We start from the raw sequence: 26,665 nt of genomic DNA, 5'->3' as shown, positions 1-26,665 counted from the left end.
TGAATCCATTGCATGGATGGTGGGACCTTCCAGAACTGGGAAAGTCAGGAAAGGGGACTATTAGTGTAATAGGAGGCATCACTTACCCTTCATTGCTCTGGGTCAGGAGCGCACATCCTTTACGTTTTTGGTCCTCAGAACATACCTCTGAGGTAGATGTCTGCATTGCAAATATGAGAAAGCTGACGGTCAGTGAGTAGAGTACCTTGTCCAGACAATTTTCAGTTAATCTCTGAGCTGCATTCTAGTTCAGTGTGAAACACTGAACTATTGGTGGGCTAGTTCAGGGGTGTAAAAAGACCAGTCTTCCTGAGGCGAGGCTGTCTGTGAAGATGTTATGACCCCACAGGCACACACATGCACACCCGTGTACAGGTACATGCACACACATGAACTCTCCCTCATAAGAGACGGACAATGAGTTAAACCTAAAAGAACACACAAGAAGTGTACTTAGGCTCAGGGCTAGGTTAACACCACCATCAAACATGAAAACAAGCGTGGTTTTTAAATGACCATCATAGTTCTGGGAGCCATCTCAGTTGTAGGCTCCCACCAACCCACATGAGAATCTCTGGCTCTTGCTTGTTTGTGTATTTCTCCAGCTGGCTCCTCACTGCACTTATCTCATGGTGCTTATCCGCTCTGGAGGGATAAACGGTTGAGTTGTCCTCACCTTCCAAGTTATCTAGACCTTTGTGGAGGAGCCCACCCTGGTTTCCTAAACCATAAGCTGCTATCACTCAAAACACAGGGAGAGCATATTTTTGATAAGTACGTCATTCCTCTTCCACTTATTTTCAATTCTGCTTTTTTATAGCACATATCTGGCCACAGGCCCTCCGTTCTTGTGGGCTGGGTGGTTCTCCCAGGATGCCCTCAGCCCTGCCCCCGCTGACTCCGGGACCTTCCACACTAGCCAAGACTCACCTTACTTGCAGATTTTCTCAGAGCATGTGTCTTCCTCCAGTTCTACCTGCAAGAGAGGGACGCCAGATGACTTTCATCTGTCATACGGGCTTTGAACCACTGTGTTCTCCCAGGCCACTAAGAATCTCAGGGACAATTTCCTGGGTCAGGGACTTTTTAAAATTAGGCATTGATATCAGTATCTCTGGACATGTAGTAGTGCCCTAATCAGGCTTATGGGCTTTGAAAAGTAAAGAGAATATAAATTTTTGAAGGCTTTAAGACAGCATAAGCACGGATAGATGTAATACATCTCCTATTCCAGCCCCTTTCTGGCTGCTGACTGTTCTCTAATGTATCCAGAACCCCAAACCTCAGGCAAGTGCCATGAATTTCATAGAGGAGATAGTAGCTGAGCTGTGTTCCAGAGGCTGCAGGTCTGTGGCCTCCCCACACCTCCTCAGCACCCTCTTCTGTCTGGGGCTATAAACTGAGATGCCTAGACCTTGAGGTCCTACAGCAGGTGTCCACTGTGGCCCAGACTCGGCCAGTGGCGAGTGATGACTCTCAGCACACGTTGCCAGCTCTTCATCCCTTTCCTTTATTCCTAGACTTCCTGGGATGATGTTTACTTGTCCTTTTTTTTTTCATGTGCAAAGTTTAAAAGGTGTTTTAATAAGATTGAGGTTTCCTAGGGAAATATTGGCTAATTTCAAAATGGCCTTTGATTTCAAAAGTCAATGAAAACATTACCTTGATCTTTTATGTAAAGAGCTGGAAATTGAGTCAGCCCTGATTTGAAACTCAAATGGAAGGCAAGAAAAAAAAAAATAAAACAAGTCTAAATGTCAACAAATCTGCATCTTGACAGCTTTATCTGAATAGGGGATTTGAGAGCTGGGGCAAAAAACCAGTGGTTTTGAGGATTTTGTCCTTTGAGAGTGAAAGTCCTGCCTCTGCATGTGTAAGGGGGCTCTGCAACTGGCCTGGTGAGTGTTGGAAGGAGCTGCTGTCCCACGCAGTCAGGAATCCACCACTTAGGACACAGCCTTTTCCCCCAGGAAGCACGTCTGATCCTCCCTCAGATCTCTGGGGGTTTGCACAGCAGCTACGGCAGCCAGACCCTGCGGAACTCTAGGGTGCTAAAAGCTGCCGGCTTCCAAGATGCTATCTTTGCCTTTACAAAATACTACCATAGGCTGCACGGTTCAAACAACAGAACTTTATTTCTCACAGTTCTGGAGGCTGGCAGTGCCAGAGACTAGCATGACCAAGTTCTGGAAGGGTGTCTTCCGGGTTACCGATGGCTGCCTTCTCACCACGTCCTCCCGTGGCAGGGAGACCAAGCTCTGGTCTCTTCATCCACTTACAAGGACAACAATCCCATTATGGCATGACCTCATCTAAACCTAATTACTCATGACCTCATGATCTCATCTAAACCTAATTACTTCCCAAAGCTCCTACCTCTAAATACCATCACATTGAGGATTAGGTTCTCAACATGTAGATTTGGGGGTGACACAAGCACTCGGTCTGTGGCAGATGCCCTTATGGCCTCTCTGAGCCTGGGAGGACCAGGCAGGATCACAGCTTCCTGTGGTCATGGCTAAGGAATTAGAAATATTTTCCAGGAAGGACCCACTGGAGCCAGAGGCCTTACAGATTCCTGGGACTTACAGAATGCTCTTATAAATCCTAGTATTGCACATCAGCCTAGTGCCAGGCCAGAGAAACCCCCAAGTCAAAGCAAATTCTGGGTGTCCTTATTCCATCCACTTTCTGAACCAGTGCATCAGACACCGAGTGAGAGCTGGAGAGTCCCTCTTCATCTCACTCCCCCCTCCGACGCTCTGCTGGGGTGGTGCTAAGAGAAGGGTCAGGCATGGATATAATGAGGGTTGAGTGAGATGTGACTGTAAACAGAAGCACTGTGGTTAGGCTTAAAATAAATCATTTTTAGTATTATTGCATCCTGGATCGATGGTCTTATTAGCACAGATTGCATCTGTTTAACTCTTCTCAGTTGGAGTTAGGGTGGGAAGGAGGCTCGGGATCTTTCCTGTAAAGCTCTCATAACACAAGGCAGTGTGCACAACAGCCTGTGGGATTCAGAGCTGGTCACAATGCCTGTATTCACACCCACATCTGTATCTGTATCTCTCCTTCTCCCCATGCCTTGTCAGTCTTCTCTGATCTAGAAGAATTCTGATATGACATAGAAACTGCTAGATGCTGGCAAATAATCCCTGGGCTTCAGGGCATCTAGACAATAAACAACTCCATAACATTCAGTGCAGCAGCTTCTGTAGAGCCCATCTGTTTCCAAATAACCCTAATTCTGCTTACGATGCAGAATGCTTTGTTGACTGGAATTTGTCCTAGTTTTTTGCATTAGATCAGTGTCGTAGGCCTCTGGTTCCACCTGCTGGCAAATGTAATACTGGAATGAAACCCAGGGTGGACATTTTCAGTTGAAAGAGAATCTGAGCTGTAGTCCAGTGGTTCTCAAAGGCTAATGTACATCAGAATTGCCTGGGAGCTCATGAAAAATACAGTGGCCTGGGCTCTGTGGCAAGCCTACCCAGTCAGTAACTATGTTTTACACAGTCCTGGTGATTCAAACACTCACACCAGTGTTAGAGAGAATTCAGAGATCCAGAACCCAGTGAAGGTTAGAGATGATTCTACCCCACTATATCCTAGTCATCCCCACACAAGGAATGACCAAGTGACAAAGCCTGCTTGAGATGCCCACCTTCACCTCTAACAGTGTATTCCAGTAACTCTCAGGGACAAAGGCCAAAGCTCCATTATTAGGGAACTTGTTAAAAATGTAGAGAAACGTGGCAAAGTCACTGCTAAATGAAGGGTCCAGGTTAACATTGCCAGTGTTAAGTCCTGGTAGTAGCATATACCCTCGAAATGTGATGTTTAAGGGGACTTCACTTTGTGGTACTCTCCACCAAAATCCAGAACTCCAATAAAATCATGAGGACAAAGAACAAACTGAACTGAGAAACATACTACAGGATATCTGGCCAGTAGGACTCAAGATTATCGAGGTCATGGGTGACAAGAAAGGACCGCAGACCAAAGAGACTAAGGAGACAAGATAGCTACATGTGCTGTGGGCTCCTGAAGTGGACCCTGGAACAGAGAAAGGAAATTATTAGAAAAACTGGTAAAATCGAAGTGAAGTCTGCAATTGACCTCATAGTAATGTGTCAATGTTAGTTTCTTAGTTTTAACAACTGTGCCATGATAATTTAAGCTGTTAATATTAAAGGAGTTGAATGTTCTGTATTATGTTTACAACTTTTATGTAAACCAAAAACTACACAAAAGTTTACTTTAAAAAATTTAAACCTTGGGGTGGGAAGTGGCCCTGAGTGAGAGACATTGCCAGACAGCATAGCCTGGCTGCTCTCTGCCCAGCCGCTGGAAGTGACAGGCAGGCCAGCTGACGGGGCAGGGTGCATCCTCCAGAGCAGCTGCCCAGGAAGCCAGCAGTACACGAGGCAGGTTGCCGGTGTGGCACCACTGAACCCTCCTGTCTGGACACCAGAAACCCTGATGGCTCACTGGGAACCAAGCAGTGATGGCTGCTTGAACCTCCATGTGGAAATGTCGGATGTCCAGCCCCCTTGGTGTACAGATAAGGAGCCTGAGACCTAGGGAGAAGTCACTGGTGCAAGGTCCTGGAGAAGCTGGGCTATGAGCATGCATCTTGTGAAGTCAGTTCCCTTTCCATGGCATTTCTCAGTGATTTGGCAAATCATCTGCAAACAGTCACCTGGGTGCTTCTTAAAACGCAGTTTCCTAGGCTCCAACTACCAGTTCCTGCATTAGAAGCTCTGGCAGTGGGATTCGCTAATCTGCACTTCTAACAAGCTCTCCTTTTTTATGCACAGTTAGGGCTGAGAAGCACTGCAGCAACCTGAGCAGCTGTCTGGTTTGCAGTATCTGCAAGACTGGCTTGCATTTACATGCCAGCCATTTGAGCTGTTGAAGAGCTGGGTCCCCAGTTCTGATGCCCACCTTCATTGGCCACTTGGTTGCTATTTGATGGAAATTACTGTCCAAAGCCTCTAAAAAACAGGGGAGAAACCAGCCACAGCCATTCCTTGAGGATGAAAGTCAAGGCCAGGACCCAATGGGGACCAGGAAACATTTTTTATACTTAGAGCTCAGTTTATTATAGTTTAAATACTTGTTCCCTCACTGCCCTTTCTTTTATATATAATAGTGTTAAAACTTACTCAAAGATAAGCAGAAAAGGTTGGGAGTGGGACTCATATCAAGGCTTTGAGGCCGCTAGAAGTTCCTTCCTCTCGGTCCTTCCCCATCATGCTCCACCTTGACATCAGGAAAACCCGGCTGTGAAGAGACAGAGTCTCCTCTACTCCTGAGGTAAAGGTGGAACACACCAAGGGCCCCGGTCCCAGATGCCTGGGAAGTCTGGAGCAGGCAGCGGTGTGGACCTGGGGAATCCTTGAAGACCTGAGGGTCCCTGTAGCATTTTTCAGACTCTTGTACATTATGTTTTTGATCACCATTCCCCACACCCTTAACAGATGACTTCCTTGTTCTGCCTTTACTTTTCTTTTTTCTATTATAAAATCTGTTCTCAAATCTGTGCCTCAAGGTAGGACACATGTGTGGTTTCTGTCTGTCATCCCAGGTGGGCACTAGGGTACTCATGGATCAGGCAAAGAGAACACAGAATGAAAGACCCAGCCTCTTTCCTCTGGGAGCCCATGTTTCCAAGAGCTTTTCATACATTTGTCCACTGAATATCTCTAAATGATTTCAAGTTCAAAAAAAAAAATACGCAAAGTATATGAGCAGGAAAAGATTTTCTTGGAGACAGTTAACATCTCTTTAGCCTCCGAATCAGTTGATGTGATTGAATAAACTCAGCACCACCAGATAGCCCACCAAAGAAAGGCATTCAGATTTAAATCAAGGAAAATTTGAACATACTAAAACATCATTAAATGTGTATAAAAGTCTTCAAAAAATCATTGTCATTCAAAATCCCTCTTGATAAAGTAGAAAGGTGATAACGGTATTTTGAAAGGATTTAGAGACAGATTGATTTTAAAAAAAATAGAAAAGTCCTTTTGCATTAAAATCTATACTCATTCATTAAAAAAAATAGTTTTAAGTTACAGTGATTCCTAATGAGAAATAGACACTATTCCTAAGCTACTTTTTATTAGAAAGAGCATAGAGAACTATTTCTGTAAGAAGTTATAAACTGTTTTCTGTGTTTTATTGTTTGTTTTTTAAATACTTGGTAGTTAGCTACCAAAGTTGATTTTTGTAGCTGGGCCTATGTATTGCTAAACCTTAACCCCTTGTCAAAACAGATCCTAATCCTAGATGCATTTAGTTATCCAAAATAAAATCTTATATTTGAGGCAGAAGTAAATAATGTCTGCTATGTTTTAAACAGACAAGGGTCTCCAAGTCACAGTTGAGGCAGTAATATGCTTAGGTTTACAGATACTAGTATAGGGTAGGGGTTCAGGAAGATCACGACACACCTCAGGACTGAAGCAGAGTGGAAGGGGGGAGTCTTGATTGAGATGCTGACCAGCCAGGTGGCCTTGGCAACTTGCTTAAAATCTTTAAGCCTCGATACCTCCTCTTTAAAAAAGACTAGGAAATTCTGTGGGGAGGGAAAAGTAGGATAAAAGCCACATATGACAATATGGACGAATCTTAGAAACGTGATGTAAGTGAAGCTGCTCAGGCAAAGTGTGTATTGTATGAATCCATTTATGGACCCAAACAGAGAAAAGGGTCCTGCACTGTTAGAAGTCAGGACGGAGGGTGCTCTGGGGTAGTGACCGAAGGGGGCCACATGGGGGCTGTGAGTGCAGAAATATACAGGAGAGATGTTGGTCTCACACGCTCAGTATGAAAATCAATCAAGTGAACCACTTCATGGGGAGGGGATATGAGTGAGTACGTGGCAATTGTCCTGAAAACCTTGTCTCTCCTTGACTATTTTTTGTGAGGAGTGAGAATTCTAGAGGTCAGAGTCCAGGTGTCCTCAAACTATAGCCCACGGGCCACATGTGGCCCGCCTAGGACATTTATCCAGCCTGCCGGGTGTTTTTGCCGCCACTGCCATACCTGCTTAGAAGCCGACTCATCCCAGGGCCCACAGTCCAGTCCTCCAGTGGTCTGAGGGACAGTAAACTGGCCCCCTGTTTAAAAAGTTTGAGGACCCCTGGGTCAGTTCCTATGTTGTCTATAGTACCAGAAAAACTGGCCCGACCTCATGGACCCCTTACTTTAGCTTACTCCAATTGCTAACTGGATTATAGCTTGTTAGTGTTAAGTCAGTTGTGTCCATTAAAGATCTCCAGAGTTAACTGAGTGGAGGGGAAGAAGAAAGTCCAACAGTAAAACAGGATCTGCGCTGATCTCTCCATTTCAAAGCTTCTCAGGTTGAGAGATTCCGGATACTGTTTCTACATTAAGAAATCCCTACTGTTGCTGACTTGATTGGCTCAAGAGACAGAGATGTAAATGTTTTCTCTCTCAAGTCACATCTAACTGTTAAATAATGAAACTTCTATTAGTATGAAAGTTATATAGTTTCAGGTGAATTTCAAACTATTTTTGAAGAGATGGATAAGTAATACTATAATTAATGACTCAGAAAGTAAAGTGGTTACTATCTGTAAGCACTTCCCCTTTTCAAAGAATGTCCTGCTAAATTGTTAGACCTGGAGGTTCTTCTAGGGCTTTTTGGTTTCTGTAAGTAAATGACTTAGCCAGGAAGTCTTTTAGAAGCTTTGCAGTTTATGGAATTCTAATAAAGTAACATTCCTGAAAGACAGAAGGTGGGACCCATGCTGCTGCCCTTGTCTGACAGTCGAAATCAGAGAATGCTAGTGATGTATTTAGAGGTTTCCTGGTTTAAAAAAAAAGAAAAGCACTTCTTTAGCTCCCTCACTTAAGGGGAGATATTGCCCACCCTGCGACCTCACTTTAATATGATTTCACTGAATGGTATGGGGTGCTCGTCCGGTCATGGGCAGGATCCGTGAATACCTGCAGATTAAACACCCCTGTTTACATGGATGGCAAACAGTGCGGGAAAGGGCTTGTTTCCTACTCCTGGTGCCCTTTTTAGCGATTCCTATCTGGATAAAATTGCTTCTCTTCCCTTAGATGTAAAATGCAAGGGTTACTGTATTATAAGGGGAGAGAAGTGAAAATGTTTCCATCATGAACCACCAATCGATAAATTTTATAATCTTACTACTGGTGCTATAATTGAGCTAAATCATCTTAAACTGGGCAGCGTTCCCGAGGTTCTCTGAAGCATGCTCACTGTTTCCTTGAGTAAAATTGAGGGCTGACCTCCATTTATAGGAACAGAGGCAAGGCTCATAAATACTAATATTCTGTACCTTCTTTGGCACAGCACCATTTCACCCAGCCCTATAACTGTTCTCCTTAACTAACAGGAGAAAAGAAGGTCTTAGCTGGACACTGCAGCTTTCCCAGTGGCCCAAAGGCCCCTCGATGTCCTTATGCAAAAGTGTGCTGTTCAATGAAGGTTGTTGATTACCTTTTTTATATCTATTTCTTCACAGGTAAATATTTAGTAACTAACAAATCCACACTTTGTGCAAAGCACTGCTAAATGGTCTGCAAAGAGAATTGGGCTCTGTCTTTTAAGAGGTCACTGGTTTGGGCCTGGGTGCCGTGGCTCACGCCCGTAATCTTAGCACTCTGGAAGGTCTAGGCAGGAGGATCACTTGAGCTCAAGAGTTTGAAATCAGCCTGAGCAAGAGTGGAACCCTGTCTCTACTAAAAATAGAAAAATTAGCCAGGTGCCTGTGGTCTCAGCTATTTGGGAGCCTGAGGCAAGAGGATCACTTGACCCTAAGAGTCTGAGGTGCTGTGAGCTAGGCTGATGCCAGCACTCTAGTCTGGGCAACAGAGTAAGACTCTGTCTCAAAAAGAAAAAGTCATTGGCTTTGTCATTTTATTCTGTATATCTCTTATACGCAGTTAACAATATGAATAAGTAGACCATCGACGCACGCTCCTTGGTCATGTTAGAGATTGAGAGTGATCCTATCCAGGTGCAGGGGTCCATTCCGGTGCACATGGCACTCAGCCAAGCATCTCATACACATCTCTTCTGATCCTCTCAACAGCCTAGCAAAGGAGCTACTCTTACAGATCTTTCCGAGAAGGAAACTAAAACCAAAAGAGGGTAACCTACATGCTAAAGGATGTGTAGCTAAAAAATAGAGGAGTTGGGATTTAAGCCTCAGTCATAAACTTCAGAACTGCAGAAGGGACCTTGATCAGCAGCGCCCTCTGAATAACCCGGCACCTGCTGAAATGAAGAGCCTGGTCTAGGATGTCCCACCAGTTGCAGGTAGAGCTGAGAAGCCATCTCCTGATTCCCTACCAACACCTTTCCCACTGTATCCCTGGAGACATCTCCTACCACCGCCAAGGCTTGTCCAGATCCTCTTCTGCATGCGTAGCAAATCTAAGTGTATGTGGGAAACATGAGGATAATACCCTCTGAGAGGCTTGCGGGGGCTCCTGGAGCCCCATGTGACAGCTTAACAAATAAGTGCAAAGGCAAGGAATTAGAAGACAGAGTTTAGCTGAGACTGAGTGGGCAGCCACAGTCTTGTCCTCTGGGTGGCGCTGACCCAAAAGGCATACACAACAGACAGTATGAGTCAATGACTACCTGACATATATCAAAGATTAATTTATGCTTTAAACTTTCCCCTCAAATAAATTGGTACTCAGAATAGTATAGTTCAGAGTTCAAAATGAATCAATTTGGCCATTCTTCTGACAGGAGGGTGGCCTCCATGTCAAGAAGCACTGGAGTTTGGAGGTTTTACAATACCCATAGATCAGGCGTGATTACGGCAGGAATTACTGCAGCCATGGTGGTTGTATTGTTCGACCCAAGGCCCTTTTGATGCTTTTAGAAAGCCAAACCACTCTAGGAGCCAGTGGAATTTAGGGGGACACGGGTGGATGCTTCAGAGTCACATCCTGGGTAATAGGTGAGAGTTCCACAGAGGAGAGGGCTCAGACGGGACCTCACCATATTTTCTTTTCCCATGCCAGTGAGCTCCCCACATATCCATGAGGAAAAGGGACACTTTGGGTTTTGGTGGGGAGGCAAGGGCTGATGAGAGACGTAATGCTTAACACATCCAGTGTGCATGGAAGGGTGGCAGCAGGGGCAAGTGGAAAGGGAGAAAACAGGTTCAAGTTTCTCTCCCGTCCATATTAGCTTTGTGACACAAAGTGTGTCCTTAACACTCCCTGGGCCTGAGTTTCCTAGTCTGTAAAATTGTGGTAACAGATTGGGAGTAAAAGCTAAGTGCCTGAAATAGGGCGTTTGAAAGGGCATTTGAAAGAGTGATTATTGTTCCTCTGTCGACGTGAGTTTTCTACTTCAACTGGGGCATTTCTCCTATTGGCCCAGCCCTGGTTCTCCTCTAGTGCCCTGCAAATGGGTCCAGAAAGCATGTGCGCTGGCTGTTCACTCTGGGAGCAGGACCTCGGGAACCTTCACAGTCTGCTGCTTCTGATTCCTCCCTGCAGCGAAACATTAATCCTCAGGACTTTTCTTTTTAAAAAAAGCTAAAGAAAGCACCAGAGGACACTGCAGTTCCCTTTGGGAGTCTGAGCACTCTTTCTGTGTCCTGAGGTTTGCGCCCCTGTGGCCTGGAGTCAACAAGCCACACTGAGCTTTGCTCTGACTCTGCCCACAGCTAGCCCATCTGGAGCAGGGCATCAAGTCCTGGCCTGCACTCACAAGTACAATTAAGAATAGTGTCTTATAGAAGCTGTTAAAGGCAGAGTATGATTTGGATCTCATCATATAAAACAGTCTTAAGCAGTAAAGTGGTGGTGACTTGAGTCATTAATTTGTCATTTTAAAGCATTTGCTGTTCTGAGCAAAGAGAAATTCCTTTGCAAATACATATGGCAAAAACCACATCCACAAAACTTTAAATCTTTTTTTTTAATTTTTATTAAATCATAGCTGTGTACATTAATGCAGTCATGGGGTACAGTGTACTGGTTTTATATACAATTTGAAATATTCTCATCAAACTGGTCAACATAGCCTTCATGGCATTTTCTTAGTTATTGTGTTAAAACATTTATATTCCACATTTAGAAAGATTCGCATGTACCCTTGTAAGATGCGCCATAGCTGTGGTCCCACCAATCACCCTTCCTCTACCCATCCTCCCCCCCCTTCCCCTCCCTTTCCTCTCCCCTTTTCCCATATCCTTGGGCTATAATTGGGTTATAGCTTTCATATGAAAGCTATAAATTAGTTTCATAGTAGGGCTGAGTACATTGGTTACTTTTTCTTCCATTCTTGAGATACTTTGCTAAGAAGAATATGTTCCAGCTCCATCCATGTAAACATGAAGGAGGTAAAATCTTCATCTTTCTTTAAGGCTGCACAATATTCCATGGTGTACATATAGCACAATTTATTGATCTATTCATAGGTCGATGGGCACTTGGGCTTCTTCCATGACTTAGCAATTATGAATTAGGCTGCAATAAACGTTCTGGTACAAATATCTTTGTTGTAGTGTGATTTTTGGTCTTCTGGATACATACCTGGTAGAGGAATTACAGGATCAAGTGGCAGGTCTATTTTTAGTTCTCTGAGTGTTCTTCAAACATCTTTCCAAAAGGAACGTATTAGTGTGCATTCCTACCAGCAGTATAGAAGTGTTCCCTTTTCTCCATATCCATGCCAGCATTTCTGGTTTGGGATTTTGTGATGTGGGCTAATCTTACTGGAGTTAGATGATATCTCAAACTTTTGATATCTCAAAAGTGGTTTTGATTTGCATTTCTCTGATGATTAAAGATGATGAGCATTTTTTCATATGTCTGTAGGCCATGTCCCTGTCTTCTTCAGAGAAGTTTCTCTTCAAGTCCCTTGCCTACCCTGAGATGGGATCACTTGTTCTTTTCTTGCTAATACGTTTGAGTTCTCTATGGATTCTTGTTATTAAACCTTTTTCGGAGACATAACCTTCAAATATTTTCTCCCATTCTGAGAAACTTTAAATCCTAAAGTATTCATAAACTCTTTATGATAAAAGTCTTATAAGCCTCTATGTTTGACTATCACTTTAATGAAAGTTAATATGACTTCTATTTCACTGTATGAGAAGGCTATGAAGTAGAGGTGGACCCAGCAGGAGTGAGTGTGGGGGTTTGTTTGTTTTTGAAGAACCAGTTATGAGAAAACACTGGGGTGCCCATCACAATAGAGAAGCAAAAACATCAAAAGGGATTGCTTTTTGAGTGTCTTTTAAGATTTCTCTTTGTCTGACCACTGGAATTTTAGTTGTGGCTTGAACAGACTGACTCTTAGTTCTCCACTGCTTTCTCTAGCATCTTTCCATCAGTCTTGACGTGTTGGTTTAAACATAAATGAAAGCGTCTTTTTACAGGTGCCACTCTTGGAGAGTGAGCAAAGAGGTCCCAGCTATTCCCTCGCTTTCCTTCCTGGTCTGAACCCTCTTGCCCACCCACCCTTCCCACTAGGCCACTGCTGCTAGAGCTGCACCAGGCCCCAGGAAACAGGGAGAAGTGTCGGAGCTGTCCCCTGGCATAGAACTTAGGATCCTGATAGGAGAGAGAAGAGGTGTGCCCAGGTGGCTAAGCTTCTGGCAGGGTGGGTGACTATTGAAAGGATAACCAAACTGTGCTAGAAAGTGGAAGAGTTTGAACTGGGAGGAAGTCCTTCCCCCCCAGGGGTGGGCGTGGCCATGCATTAGAAGAACAAGACTTGTGATTGGCGTAGGAGAGGGGAGAGGGACTTTGAGGGCAAATTAACAGGGCTGGTAAAGCCATAGAAGTGGAAAGATGCAGGCTTTTTGGTCCACATGCTTAAAAGTGAACCTGCTATTTACCCCTATCTGTCGGCGATGCTTCTGCCTGGTTACCTATTGGGGAATATTGAATCTCTTTCATTATATTTAGGTGGCTTGGTCCTTGAGATTGGGGCTATATAATTTTATTTCTTTACTACTGCCCATGATGCTTAGGAGAATGTTTTATGTAGTAATTGAAATGCTCCTATCATCACAAACTATATTTCCGATATGTTTGTAGCTTTAAGAAATCTTTTTAGTAATACTTTCTACAGTCCTTCACCCGACCTTTAAATATTAGGTGTCCATTTTTGTCAGCCTGCCCAGATATTGATCAGCATGACAAGTCCACTCCAGCTCTAGGGTTCACCTACCTCATGGGTGCCCGAGTGCTCCAATCAAGCTTAATTCTCTTGGCCGAGGCAGCCAGAGGCAGCAGGTCAGAGGGAGGAAAGGAAGGACCCAAGGGCTGATCAGGGAAAGTCAGCCCTGACTTCTCATAGTTGGTGGGGAATTTAGTAGAGGTGGTGACAAGTTCTATCTGGGCATTTAAAAAACAAAAACAACAATAAGCCATTGAGATATTATGTAAGTTTAAATGATGCAAATTATGGAACATGATAGAAAGAAAAAGAGAAGTGAGAGGATTAAATAGAAGTTTCAGAATGAGTCAAATTAGACTCCTGGACTGAGCCACACTAAAAATATTTACTTGATGTTAAAGGTGAAATGTTTATTATATTTCTGATTTGTGTTAAAATTAAGATGGCACCAAAGCGATCATTTTATCCCCTTGGAATCCTGGGGAACAAATGCCTTGTAAATGTCAGAGCGATGGAGAGGCAGTGTTTGATTGGTCCTTTTGTTCTTCACTACAGGAAATAGTAGAAGTAGCCCGCCGCCCTATGGGTTCCGTCTCTCGCCAGAGGAAGAAATGAGGAGACAGCGGCTTCACAGATTCGACGGCCAATGAGGTGGCAAAGCGTCTTGGGAAGACGTGGTCCAGTCGTGTAATTACTGCCCATTTGGTTCACTCCCCAAGCCCCTTATTCATTTTAAGCAAAAGCAGAGTACACAGTCATTGCTCCAGATAGCTCCCATCTGCCTCGGACACCTTGCGTCCCCGTGAGTCTAGATTCTCAAGCAGATGACCCGCTGTGCAGCTGGACCTGCTGAATGCGGCACGCAGCTCCCTGGGAGTGGTCCTTCTCCTGGCCTCATTCTCTGCCACGCACAGGTCACTTCCTCAGTGTAGGGACCAGTGTCCACACTCCTTTCTCTCACTGCTGACTCTGCTCTGCCTTACTTTCGAAGATTGTGACCTTCACCAGGAGGCTTCATTTCACCCGTGGGGAAGCTCAGCCCCACTTTCTGCCCAGAGTGCCTGGTGTTTGACTTGGCAGGAGGTGAGGAGCCATCCCCTCACCCTCCTGGAATGATGCCATGGTGGCTGTCCAGGAACAGGATGTGGCTACCTGGCAGGATTTTGTCCTGTTCGTCCTCACTGGGGCACCTCAGCTCCTCGGGCCTGAGGAGGAGCGTCTGGGGGCGTTAAGAGCACACACTTTGCTCTTGGATCGTCCAGCTTGGTAGATGTTTGAACAGCGTAAGGAAGGTGCAGAAAATGCCTGCACATGTTGGTAGATACCAGGTGGCGCCAGCAGGCTACCTTCATAGCCACCCCTCCAGTGGCAGTATGTGTACCCGGGAGATCTATCGAATCAGCAAAGTAGCAACAGGTGCCACATGCACAGAATGGAGCAAAGGCATTCAGTGGCTTGCTCACTCTAAATTTTTCTTACAGGAGGTATTTTTCTTTTTCCTCATAAACGTGCCTCTTAATTGGCCACTATAACAGCCACCTTTTCTGGCCAAGTGTTCCAAACATGCCCTGGGCCCTGCAGTGTTCTAATCTGCACATTGTATGTCCAAGTAATTTAAGGAGTTTCCTGGTGCTTGTGTCTCATGAATAAAAGGACAAAGTCAAAACATCACTGATATCTTATTGTCACAAAAGTATTTATTTTTAAAGAGAGTTAGAAACAGAATAGAATCTTCCTTTTAACATGTATCTACCTTTGATAAATAGTTTTATGATTATGAAAGTAATAGGTAAGGCTTCTGTATGCATAAAGCAAACATCTGGAAGGAAATAAACCCAGGTGCTAACAGAGGTTATCTTTGGGGGTAGAGTACATGGGATTTTTCTTTCTGCTTTTTTACAATTTTATACTGCTGTTTTTGAAAACCATATGTGTGTCTGTGTATTACTTTTGGAATCAGAAAAACTGACTTATAATAAATACTATGTAGCCAGGTGCAGTGGAGTGTGGCTATACTTTCAACTATTTGGGAAACTGAGGTGAGAGAATCACTTGAGCCCAGGAACTTGAGGTTAGCTTGGGCAATATAGCAAGATCCCATCTCTTTAAAAAAAAGTACTGTGTGTTTATTGAGAAAGCTAACAATATAAATAGAAATGTAAATAATTACATACACAATTTTTAATTTACCTATATTCCCACCAATTAAAGGTACCCAGAGTTAACATTTTGGGGAATTGCCTTCTCAATTTTTCTTTGTACACATTTGACAAATTTGAAGCATCCTGAATGTGCAGTTTTATATCTAGTTCCCACTCTGCATTCACCTGGGAGAGGCCTTGACACTTACACGTAAATGGGCTAAGAAACCACCAAAGTTCTGGGAGCACTCTGATCTCTGGGCTGGCACAGTGATCCTTAAGCTCTTTGGTTAATTTCTAATTGATGTAAACCTACAGCTTGTTTAATTTACTTGTGAATCTAGTACTTTTAACCATTTTTAAGTTAAAATATTCAATGTCCCTGTCCCTCCTTTCTTCTACTCTTTCTATATAAATGTGACTCCCATTACCCCAACTAGAAATAGCTTCTTTCTTACATGCCATCTTTTTATAGCACGTGATGCTTCTGTTATAACATTTAATGTCTTGCCCTTATTAATTTGTGTGCAACTACAGAAACTACAGAAAGATGTAGTTGTACACAAATTAAGATTTTCCCTTCTACAGGGGAACATGGCTTGTGAACGGCTCTGTAATGAGGCCTGTGTCTTACTTCCCTTCCTCCTTTCTCCCCATCTTCCACCTTCACCACCCAGCGGTTGGGCCAAGGATGGGCCTCCCCATCCTGTCGCAGACTGAGGCCTTTATGAGAGACCACAGCCCAGCTTGTTAAGTGCTACTTTCCCACCGAGAGTTTTTCACTTGTACTGCACTCCAGTCACTTAATATGGGAATATTTTATTTACATTTTATATTGCTTAGTCCATTTAGTGCATCCTTGCTGTATTTGACGTAACAGTATGAATACACTGGAATTAGATTTTGGATGGTAAAATAGTATAATATGTGCGGCTTCTTTGTTTATGGAGTAGAACATTTCTAAACTTTTAGTGTTGTGGGAAAGGTCATTTTACTTATAAATATAAACCAGTTATTTTAGTACAACAGTAAAGATGTTCTGGAAGTTATTATAATTAAGTTCATAGGCTTGCCTGTAACAATTGCTTATTGTTTTCAATGTTCGTTTTATTTTCTTTTTCTCTACAACAAGGAATCCCCAAGTTATGGCAACAAACTAGAATTGGGTTGAGAAAGACAAACAAAAGCAAGTGAGCAAATGTATTAGACTAATTGTCTCTAACAGGAAATAGGCACTTAGAACTGATTTTTGAATTTGGTTTCTTCTCTGAATAGTAGCTTCCCAACAGTTAAGGACCCAATTCCCACTGTTTGGTGTGACCAGTCAAACTTAGGGACCTCCTTATTCACAATCTTTTCTGGGTTCTGAAGAGAAGAGAAGAATTAAATTTGCTTCCTCTTATGACTTTGAACATATTGCCCATGATTCCAAAGTCGTACATAATGGCTCAAAGCTCCCCAATCCTTTAAAAATTTCCCACTGGTGAAGCTCAAACTAAACCGTAAATAACCAGCGTTAGTAGAATTGGTGCAGGTCTGTCTCCACATTTGGTACATGTACGGTTGCCTGAGGAATGAGTAAACTGAGAGAACGAGAGAGGCCTCCCCAAAGTGGATTGTGAACTTGGCCTCCCTGTTTTTCTTGAGAGATTCAGTATTCAGTAAAGAATTGTATCCAGGCCAGGCATGGTGGCTCACCCTATAATTCTAGCACTCTGTTTGGCCAAGGCGGGTGGATTGCTCAAGCTGAAGAGTTTGAAACCAGCCTAAGCAAGAATGAGACCTCATTGCTATTTGAAATAGAAAAAATTAGTCTGGCATTGTGGTGGGCACCTATAGTTCTGCTACTCAGAAAGGTAAGACAAGAGGATTGCTGAAACCCAAGAGTTTGAGGTTGCAGTGACCTGTGACACCACAGGACTCTACTCAGGACAACAGAGTGAGACTCTATCCCAAAAAGGAAAAAAAAAAAAAAGGAAGAAAAAAAGAAGAAAAGGAAAAGCAAAAAGAATTATAATCAGTTTGTTGTAAAAACCAAAACTATTGTTTTTTCCTTTCCCTTCCCCTGTATCATTGAAGTCATTTCCTAATTTTCTTTTCTCTCTTTTTTCTTTTTTGGGACCCCTAATAATTCATTTTAAAGTCACAGACTCTCAGCTTAAAAGGACCTTAAAATCTTTCAATTCATTGCTTTGCTCAATACTTAAAATACCTCTTCACACAGTTCCACATGACTCTGCCAAGTTAGTGTTCCAAAATCCACTTTAATGATACCACTAATCATCTCACATACCTTCTATTGTCTCTCTGTTGCCAAAGGATAAAGGTCAAAGTTATTAGCTCAACAGCGGGCCTCCAACCAGCCTTTGGACCTCATCCCCGTTTATCCATAGCCGAGTCTGCTAATGGGTCTCAGCACCCCAGCTACGAGTGTTTCTGATCCTGTGACACACTGTGCTGTGCTTTTCCATGGAGCAGCATGGTCCTTTCGTTGGGCACACCCAGGGCCTCCCATCCTGCCCCTGACTGAGGCCTTCATGAGACACCACAGCCCAGGATGCTCCCATCCCCACCAGATCTACAGGTTTCTGTGTACCACTTGGAAGTGCTGGTTGTCCTGCTGTGAGAGAATGAACATCTTGTCTGTAGACCGTAAGCTTCATAAGGGCAAGATCCAGACCCGTGTTTCTGTCTCTCTTCACAGTGCCTTGAACAGTGCTTTGTCTCCAATGTTGGAACCAATAAATACTTGTGGACGGAAACAGAGAGGAGCTCATTTATACCATCACCAAAAGGATACACGAACACATTAGCCTGTTGCTTATTGATATTATGGTAGGATTTTTTTTTCTTGAATCACATCAAGAAAAGAATAATTTGAAGGAAAGCATTTTCTCGTAGAAATGGAGATGTTTGGGTCTTATCCAAGTCTTACGAGATGTCATGCTTACTGAGTAGATGATGGGGAGATGTGCACCAACCTTGCATCTCAATCTGAAGACACATCCCACTTCACTGAATGCTATGACCAAGGACACAGCACTCAAGATTCCAACATGACTGAAGAGTCTCACCAACGAGTCTCTGTAAATACTGAATCTGACCATTGTGCTTTTTACAAGGCTATATTTGATATGGCTGATATTTTATCTTGTAGTATTTAGGGTCAGGGAGAAAATGATCTTGACATCTTGGTCAGATGGCAGAGATGAACTGACACATTTGGATATATGCTTTATACCTTGTCAGGGAAAACTGAAACTTTGTTAAGAGAAATCATTAAGTTTGGCCTCCAGATCCTTCTTTCTCCAACTCAGAACAGTTCCCCTAAGTGGCTGACCTTGGGCATCTTGGGGATCTAGAGCCTCGCTGGTTTTCAGTTGAGATATAGTCCTTCTGGGATTCCCCCAAACAGCTCTGGCCTCATGGATTCCCCACCCCCATGCCTCCAGAACATCTTAAGACTTTCTACAGACTCAGCTAGATGACCTGTCATAGAAGCCACAACAATGGGCTTTATGATGATAGCAATTCAGTGTATGGGACTGACCCTCTATTTTCTAACCAATCCACAAATGGGGAAATAATGGGGAAATCTATTATGTTACATACTTTATTTTGATTTTGTTTTTAGCATTTCCCTTCAGGAACTATGTAAATTATATTTAAAATGGAAATAAAGTGAGAAAAAGAGGTGCTGGAATAATGAGTAAGAGCATTGTCTTTAGTGATCCACAGACCAGGGTTCAAGTTCTACTAGGTATTGGCTGTAGGATCTTGAACAAGTTACTTATTCTCTCTAAATCCTGGTTTCCTTGTCTATAAAATAGGACAGTTGTGGGGTTAAAAGGGAGAACACATATAGTAGGGTTGATACAGTGCTATAGTAGGTTCTCAAGGAATGTTAGTTAAATATCCTGATTTCTCCAGCAGGTAAGAAGTTGGACCAAATACCATTAAAGTGCCTTCCTAATTCAAAAGAGTAAGTTCATGAAACAGATAGTGAATATCTGTACTCCACCTGTCCCCATGCCTGGTAAGGTATGGGGCTACAAGGGAAATACCACATATAAGCAATACATAACCCCTGACTCCAAGTACTATGGTTATAAGTAATAATATCTTAGATTTTGTATCTCCTTGTGGTTAACTTTTGCACCTTTGATCCTCAAAGCAAATCTGTGAAGCCAGTGATCTTATTCTTACTCAACTGATGAGATAATTGAGGCCCAGAGGGTGTGAGCTACATGCCCACTGTCCACTGCTCAGGAAACTCAAATGGGCTTGATGCAGACCTTGTGCTCCTAAGGCTGGTTTCATTTCTCTTCTGCAATCAATCATTGTGGATAAAACAATGCTTCCCAGAGCTTCAGAATCTCATCCTATCCAACCTACGCTCTTCCCTCCTGTATATCACACTCCTACTATGTCACATTTCAAGGATGAGCCACAATACAAGGTAGGTAAACCTACTTTGGTTTGAAAGAAAATACACCAGGCAAAACACAGTTGTTTCTGGATGTCATCGCAGAATTTCTTATATACAGTGGGCCATATTAGGTATCATAATATAACAATGTCTTAAATGGCAATAGCAGACCAGGCACCTTAGAAAAAGTTCAAGATGGCTGACTAGAGACATGGAGCATCAGTTCTCAGAAAAACCAAAATTACAAGTGAATAATCAAAATTCAAACAGAATATCAAGGAGAGCCCATAGAAGAACCCATGGGAAGAAGCCGGGGCACAGAAAGAGAAGGAAGCAAGAGGCTGGCAGAAATTGGCCAGGAACCCCAAGGGACCTGGCATTTAATGGAAAGGGCAGGTGGTAGTGTTTTTGTCCTCCTCTCCCCTGCATGGACTGTTGGTATCCAAACTGCCAGAAAGTCCCTCTGCCCTTGAAAACCTAAATGCTAGTGTGGGTGGTGGTTTGGGGGCTTTTCGAGGGCACTGTACCAGACTATGAACTTGTGCCAGGTCACTTGCCCTCCCCCGGGATTTAAGTGGTAGCAGTGGGGCACCCTATTTGGGATGCAGCCATCAGAGGACTGTCCTGCCCAGGGAACTTCAGCCCTTGTGTTAATTGGAGCTCCCACTGCCATTCCACTATGCCCACTCAGAGGGCAGCATCTTCACAAGGTTGGCTAGACCCAGGGCAACTGCAGGGTTCCCAGTGGTGTAGCTCTCAGGGATGGCTGCTCCCAGGGGAAAGGAGAGTGTAATGTGCCAGTAAAGACACCCCTTGGGACAAAGAAAGCTAGAGTATGTGCTTTCCCATGCCCAAGAGCTCCCTGCTAATAGATAGAGAGTGGTAGTGCTGCTTCAAGCTTCCAACAGGCATCACAATGACTCTATACATCTCTGCAAGGGAAGAGAGATTCCATTCCACTTGTGGAGCAACCTCAGTGCTCAGGTCCTCTGCCTGCTGCCACAGACACAACTTCCCATGGGAAGTTGGTACAGGCGTCCTGGAGGATGACCTTTCAGGGACTGTTAGGGGTGACTGCATCCTCATTGCCAGTGTGCTCATCAGGCCCAGGCTTGTGCAAAAGACAGGCTTCCTTCTCCCCTTTGCAAGCAATTCTTGCAGTGGAGAGCAGGAAAGCTGAGTGCTTTTGGGCTGAGGAAGGAGATCCCACACCACAGCCATTTTGGTCATGACCCTTGGGGCAGGTGTCTATCATGACCCTCAGCTACACTGCAGCCTGGAGACAGACAGTGGTGTCTGACTGATAAAAGTGGGCATGGCAGGGAAACGTGTTCCTGCCTGCCAAGGCCATAGTGCTGGGGCAGTCTCCTCCTCTACCTGGTTGAGACACCTCAGTGTGTTTCCCTTGGGCTGCCTTGCCACCCCTGTCAGGGCTGGTGCTTGTACTCACCATGGGGAGACCCAAAGGCAGGCTTTCAGAGTCCAACTCTACCCAGCTTTGTTTCCCTCTTTGAGGTTCATCAAGGTTCATCACTGCATTCCACAAATAAGCCCATTGCCTGAGGCAACAAAGAGCTTCTGGTAAACAAACAACAAGCATAGACTCCACTCAGGTGCAGCTGGCTCTGACTGACCTTCAAATCCCACCTATTGACCTTCAGGTCAAATTGCACAACCCAATACAAAACCTGCTGACACAAATGCAAAGCCCTTGGGAATGAGATATGCTTTTTGAGCCTATGCCACTCACCACTGCAGGAGACTGTGAGCCTGCTCTCACACATCCAGTACACTGCTACTGCAACCAGCATTTAAGAAAGCCACAAGGCTATTTATAACCAAAGAATTCACACAGAATTTTTGCCCCTGAAAGTACCCAGAAGAAAAGCTAAACAAGCACACACAACAAAAATTATAGTCACATCCTTAAGGGAAAACAATAAATCCCATTCAAACAAAAGTAAATTGAAATGTAAGAGGAGATAGTTTCTCCAGATGAGAATGAACCAGTATAACAATTCTAAAAGTATGAAAAATTAGAATATCGTGATGCCCCCCCAAACAATAACACTAAATCTCTAGCAATAGACCCTGATGAAATTGAAACTTTTCAAATGCTTAAGAATTGAAAATACTGATTTTAAAGAAGCTCAAGAGAAGTAAGAGAAATTTGAAGACCAATATGAAGAAATCAGAAAATCATGAATTCAGGATATGAATGAGAAATGTATCAAAGAAATAGATACATAAAAACAAACAAAACACCTACTACTTCTAGAAATGAAAATTCCATTGACACAATTACAAAATACAGTTGAAAGTGCCAAGCAATAGAAAAATATCTCATAATTTGAAGATAGGTCTTCTGAATTAATCCAGTTAGATGAATTTTTTTAAAAATAAGAAATCTTAAAAATGAACAAAGCCTTTGACGGGTATGGGGCTATGTAAAGAGTCCAAGTCTGTGGATAAGAGGTATTACCAAGGAAGAAAAAGCAAAAAGTGTGGAAAACCTATTTGAAGAAATAATTGAGGAAAACATTCCTAGTCTTGCTAGAGATTTAGACATCTAGATATAAGAGGCTCAGAGAACTCTAGGAAAATACATTTCATGAAGGACTTCACCAAAACATATAATCATGAGACTAGCAAAGTCAGCATGAAGGAAAAATTCTAAAATCAGTAAAAGTGTTTAGTCACCTATAAAGAAAATCCCATCAGACTAACAGTGGACTTCTCTGCAGAAACCATCAAACCATAAGAGATCAAGGTCCTAGTGTCAGACTTCTTAAAAGAAAAAAAACCGTCAACCCTAAGTTTAGTTTTGTCTCCTGCTAGAATAAGCTTCATAAATGGAAAAGGAATAGTCATTCCCAGACAACCAAACACTGAGGGGAATTGTCACCACTAGATAGAGCATCCCTAGGTGTTCTAAACATGGAATGAAAGGTTGATACTCACCATCATAAAAACACATGAAAGTATAAAACTTACACAAATAAGGCTACAAAGCAACTAGATAACAATTAACATGATAGGAACAAAATCTCACATATAAATATTAAACCTGAATGTAAATGGAGTAAATGCTCCACTTAAAAGATATGGAATGATTTAAAAAAAAATACAAGCCAACTATGTGCTGTTTATAAGAAACCCACATTACTAGTAAAGACACTTACACACCAATGGTAAAGGAGTGGAAGAAGATATTTCATGCAAATGGAAACCAAAAGTGAACAGAAATTGCTATACTTAAATCAGATAAAAACTTAACAGTAAAAAAAAAATGACAAAGTTATTATATAATGATAAAGGGATCAATTCAAGAAGAAGATATAACAATCCTAAATATATATGCACCCAATGCTGGAGCACGCAGATATATATAAGACAGGTATTACTAAACCTAAAAAGAGACAGACAACAATATAATAGTGGGGGACTTTAATACCCCATTGACAACAACTAGATAGACCACTAAGACAAGAAATTTACAATGAAAATTAAAGTAGGCCTAAAGGGAAGTTTCTAGCATTAAATATCTTCATCAAAATGAACAAATAAACCTCCCCCCACAAATATCAACATAACATTGCACCTCAAAGAACTAAAAAAACAAAAAAAAACAAGAACAGGGTGGTGCCTGTAGCTCAAAGGAGTGGGGTGCTGGTGCCATATACCAGAGGTGGTGGGTTCAAACTCAGCCAGGCCAAAAAAAAACTGCAAAAAAAGAAAAAAAAAAAAAGAACAAGCCAGGCACAGTGGCTCTTGCCTATAATCGTAGCACTCTGGGAGGCCAAGATGGGTGGATTGCTTGAGGTCAGGAGTTCAAGACCAGCCTGAGCAAAAGTGAGATTTCCCCCCCATCTCCACTAAAAATAGAAAAAACTAGCTGGGTGTTGTAGTGAGTGCCTATAGTCTTAGCTACTTGGGAGGCTCAGGTGAGAGGATTGCTTAAGCCCAGGAGTTGTAGATTGCTGTGAACTATGATACTACAACACTTTCCCTGGGGCAACAAAGTGAGACTTCTGTAGGAAGGAAGGAAGGGAAGGAGGGAGGAAGGGAGGAATGATGGAAGGAAGGGGAGGAAAGGAAGGACAAGCCATACCCCCAAACTAGTGAAAGAAAAGAAATAACAAAGAACTAAATGAAGTTGAGACCCTACCCCCCACCACCACCAGAAAGGCTCAACAAAATGAAAAGGTGGTTATCTGAAAAGATAAAACTGATGGCTAGACTAGCTAAGAAAAAAAGAGAGAATATCCAAATAAAAGCAATCAGAAGTATAAAAGGAGACATTACACCTGATACCACAGAAATACAAAAGATCATCAGACTTTGTATGAGCAACTCTAAGCATATGAACTGGAAAACCTACAGGAAATGGATAAATTCCTTGAAACATACAACCTCCCAAGATTGAAACAGGAAGAAATGGAAATCCTGAATAGACCAATAACAAATAGTGAGAAGGGATAAAATCTCCCAGAAAAAGAAAAGACCAATTGGATTTACATCTCAATTCTACTAAATATACAAAGAAGAACTGGTACCAATTCTACTGAAACTATTCCAAAACCTTGAGGAGGGGGACCCCTCCCCAAGTCATTCTAGGAAGCCAGCATCACTCTTATCCAAAGCCAGACAAGAACTAAACAATGAAACTACAGACCAATATCTCTCATAAAGATGAATGCAGAAACCTTCAGCAAAATACTAGCAAATCAAATCTAACAACACATCAAAGAGATAATACTGTCACCATCAGGTGGGTTTTATTCAAAGGATGGTTCAACATATGCAAATCAATAAATGTGATTCACCACATAAGTGGAATTAAAAACCACACAAATAGGTGCAGAAAAACTATTTAATAAAACTCAGCATCTCTTCATAATAAAAGTTCTCAACAAACTATAGAAGGCATATATCTCATAATAACATATACGACAAACTCACATCTAGCGTCATATGGAATGGAGAATAGTTGGACAACATGCAAAACTTGTCAAAAATGGCTGAAACAGGAAAAAAAATCATTTAAAGTTGAAACTAGGTGAAACTGGTCAAAACCATTCAATCCCAATTCAAACAGGCTGAACCAGTCAATACCAGTTGAAATACACTTAAACTGGTCAGACAAGCTAATCCCAGTCTCAACTGGTAATAACTACCTCAATCCTACCAAGGCCAGCTGAAATCAGTCAAAACCAGCTAAAACTTGTCAAAACCTGAAACTGGTTGAAACCAGCTCAAACTGGCTGATATGGATCAAAAACTGGTCAAAAGTAGTCAAAAACTGGCCAAAACCAGCTAAAGCCCGCCTAAATCATTCAAACCCAGCCAGAACCAGCCACATCTGTTTGAAGCCAATTGAAGCCAGTCTTTCCTGATCAAAACCAGTCAAAAACAGTCTCATCCAGTCTCAGCTGACCAAAATCAACAGAAGTTAGTGTACCAGTTGCAGGTGGTCAAAATCAGTCATGGCTGGCCAATATCAGTCTAAACCAATTGTGGCTGGTTGTAATCAGTCAAAAGTCATTTAAACCAGTTGTGGGCACTCTGAACCTAGCTAAACCAGCTTTAGTCATTTTCAGTGCAACTGATGGAAATTATTCTGAACCTGTCACAGCTGGGTGAAAATGGTCTAAGCCAGTCATAGCTTGTCATAGCCAATTAAGGCCAGTTGAGGCTGGTCATGTCCAGTCCTGATTACTGCAAACAAAATGGTAGAAGAACGCACATTCTTGTAGAATCTATATCCTCGTGTAAGCTTTCCACAACACTGACAATGTCATATGTTGGCAAGGACATTGCTGGTAGGAATACAAAATGGTACAGCTAATTTGGAAAACAGTAGGCAGTTTCTTACAAAGCTGAACATGCTTTGACCGTACAATCCACAGTCACACTCCTGGGTAGGTATTACAATGGATGCATGTCCACACAAAAACCCGCACACAAGTATGTATAGCAGCTTTATTTGTAATTGTTGAAACTTGAAAACAACTGAAATGTCCTTCAGTAGGTGCATAAAACAATGGATTATTATTCATCGATAACAGAAATAGCTAACAAGTCACAAGAAGACATGGACCTTAAACATACATTGCCAAGTGAGAGAAAATGATCTGAAAAGGCTACATAATGTAGTTCCAACTACATGACATCCTGAGGAAGGTACAACTATGGAGACGGCGAAAAGATCAATGGTTGCCAGGAGGTGGGGGAGGGTGAAAGGAGGGATGAATACATGGAGAAGAAAAGGATGAAATTACTCTGTATGAGAGGGTCATGGTGGATACACGTCGTTACACATTTGTCAAAACCCACTGAATGTAGAACACAAGAAGTGGACCCTAGTTTTTACTTTAGTAAATAAACTTTAATTAACAATTTTTAAAAGTCTTTAACTTTACAGCCGTAGGTTACAGAAAGGGATGCAATTTATTGGACATATTTCACATTTTTCCTATGAGCCATTAAATATTTAAGCACCATAAAATTCAAGCATTTCACATGTATGTGGCAGCCAGCCTTGGTGGTTTAAAATGCATTATGCAGAGTTTCTAGCGGATAATAACAGTGACAATTGCAAAGTACTGATTTTTAATGTCAATTGTTTGTTCCCTGCAGGACTTAACGGATAGTGTCACTGCAGGAAATTGTGATAATTTTTGTGGTACGGTAACTTTGAGAATTGAAATAAAACAGCATTCCCAAAGACATTAAGAATTGGACACATATAAATAATTCTAATCAGTAATTTATATACCCTGTGAGAATCATAATATAATTCTACTGTGTAAAAGACCCAGGGAATATTTTTCATATTAAATAGTTTATTTTAAATAGAAGATGTGACTATAATAAATGTATGATGACTGCTTTGTTCTAGACAGATAATCTAATTTAATTTTTGACACA

At 42.4% G+C, this 26,665-nt stretch overlaps 1 protein-coding gene across 3 annotated transcripts in view; it reads left to right on the top strand.

Annotated features, from left to right (window-relative positions):
- Nucleotides 1-14,873, top strand: part of RHBDD1 (rhomboid domain containing 1) — a 139,753-nt gene extending 124,880 nt beyond the window's left edge. For all 3 annotated transcript variants that reach the window (XM_003784893.3, XM_023510462.1, XM_023510461.1), the window contains exon 7: nt 13,721-14,873. In XM_003784893.3, the coding sequence (XP_003784941.1) occupies nt 13,721-13,815 (95 nt within the window). In that variant the 3' untranslated portion in view covers nt 13,816-14,873. The remainder of the gene's footprint in view (nt 1-13,720) is intronic.
- The last annotated feature ends 11,792 nt before the right edge of the window (nt 14,874-26,665 follow it).

The sequence above is a fragment of the Otolemur garnettii genome, unplaced genomic scaffold (genome assembly GCF_000181295.1).
Source record: "Otolemur garnettii isolate 467f Iridium unplaced genomic scaffold, OtoGar3 scaffold00013, whole genome shotgun sequence".
Lineage (NCBI taxonomy): Eukaryota > Metazoa > Chordata > Mammalia > Primates > Galagidae > Otolemur > Otolemur garnettii.
This window is presented reverse-complemented; position numbering and strand designations above follow the sequence as displayed.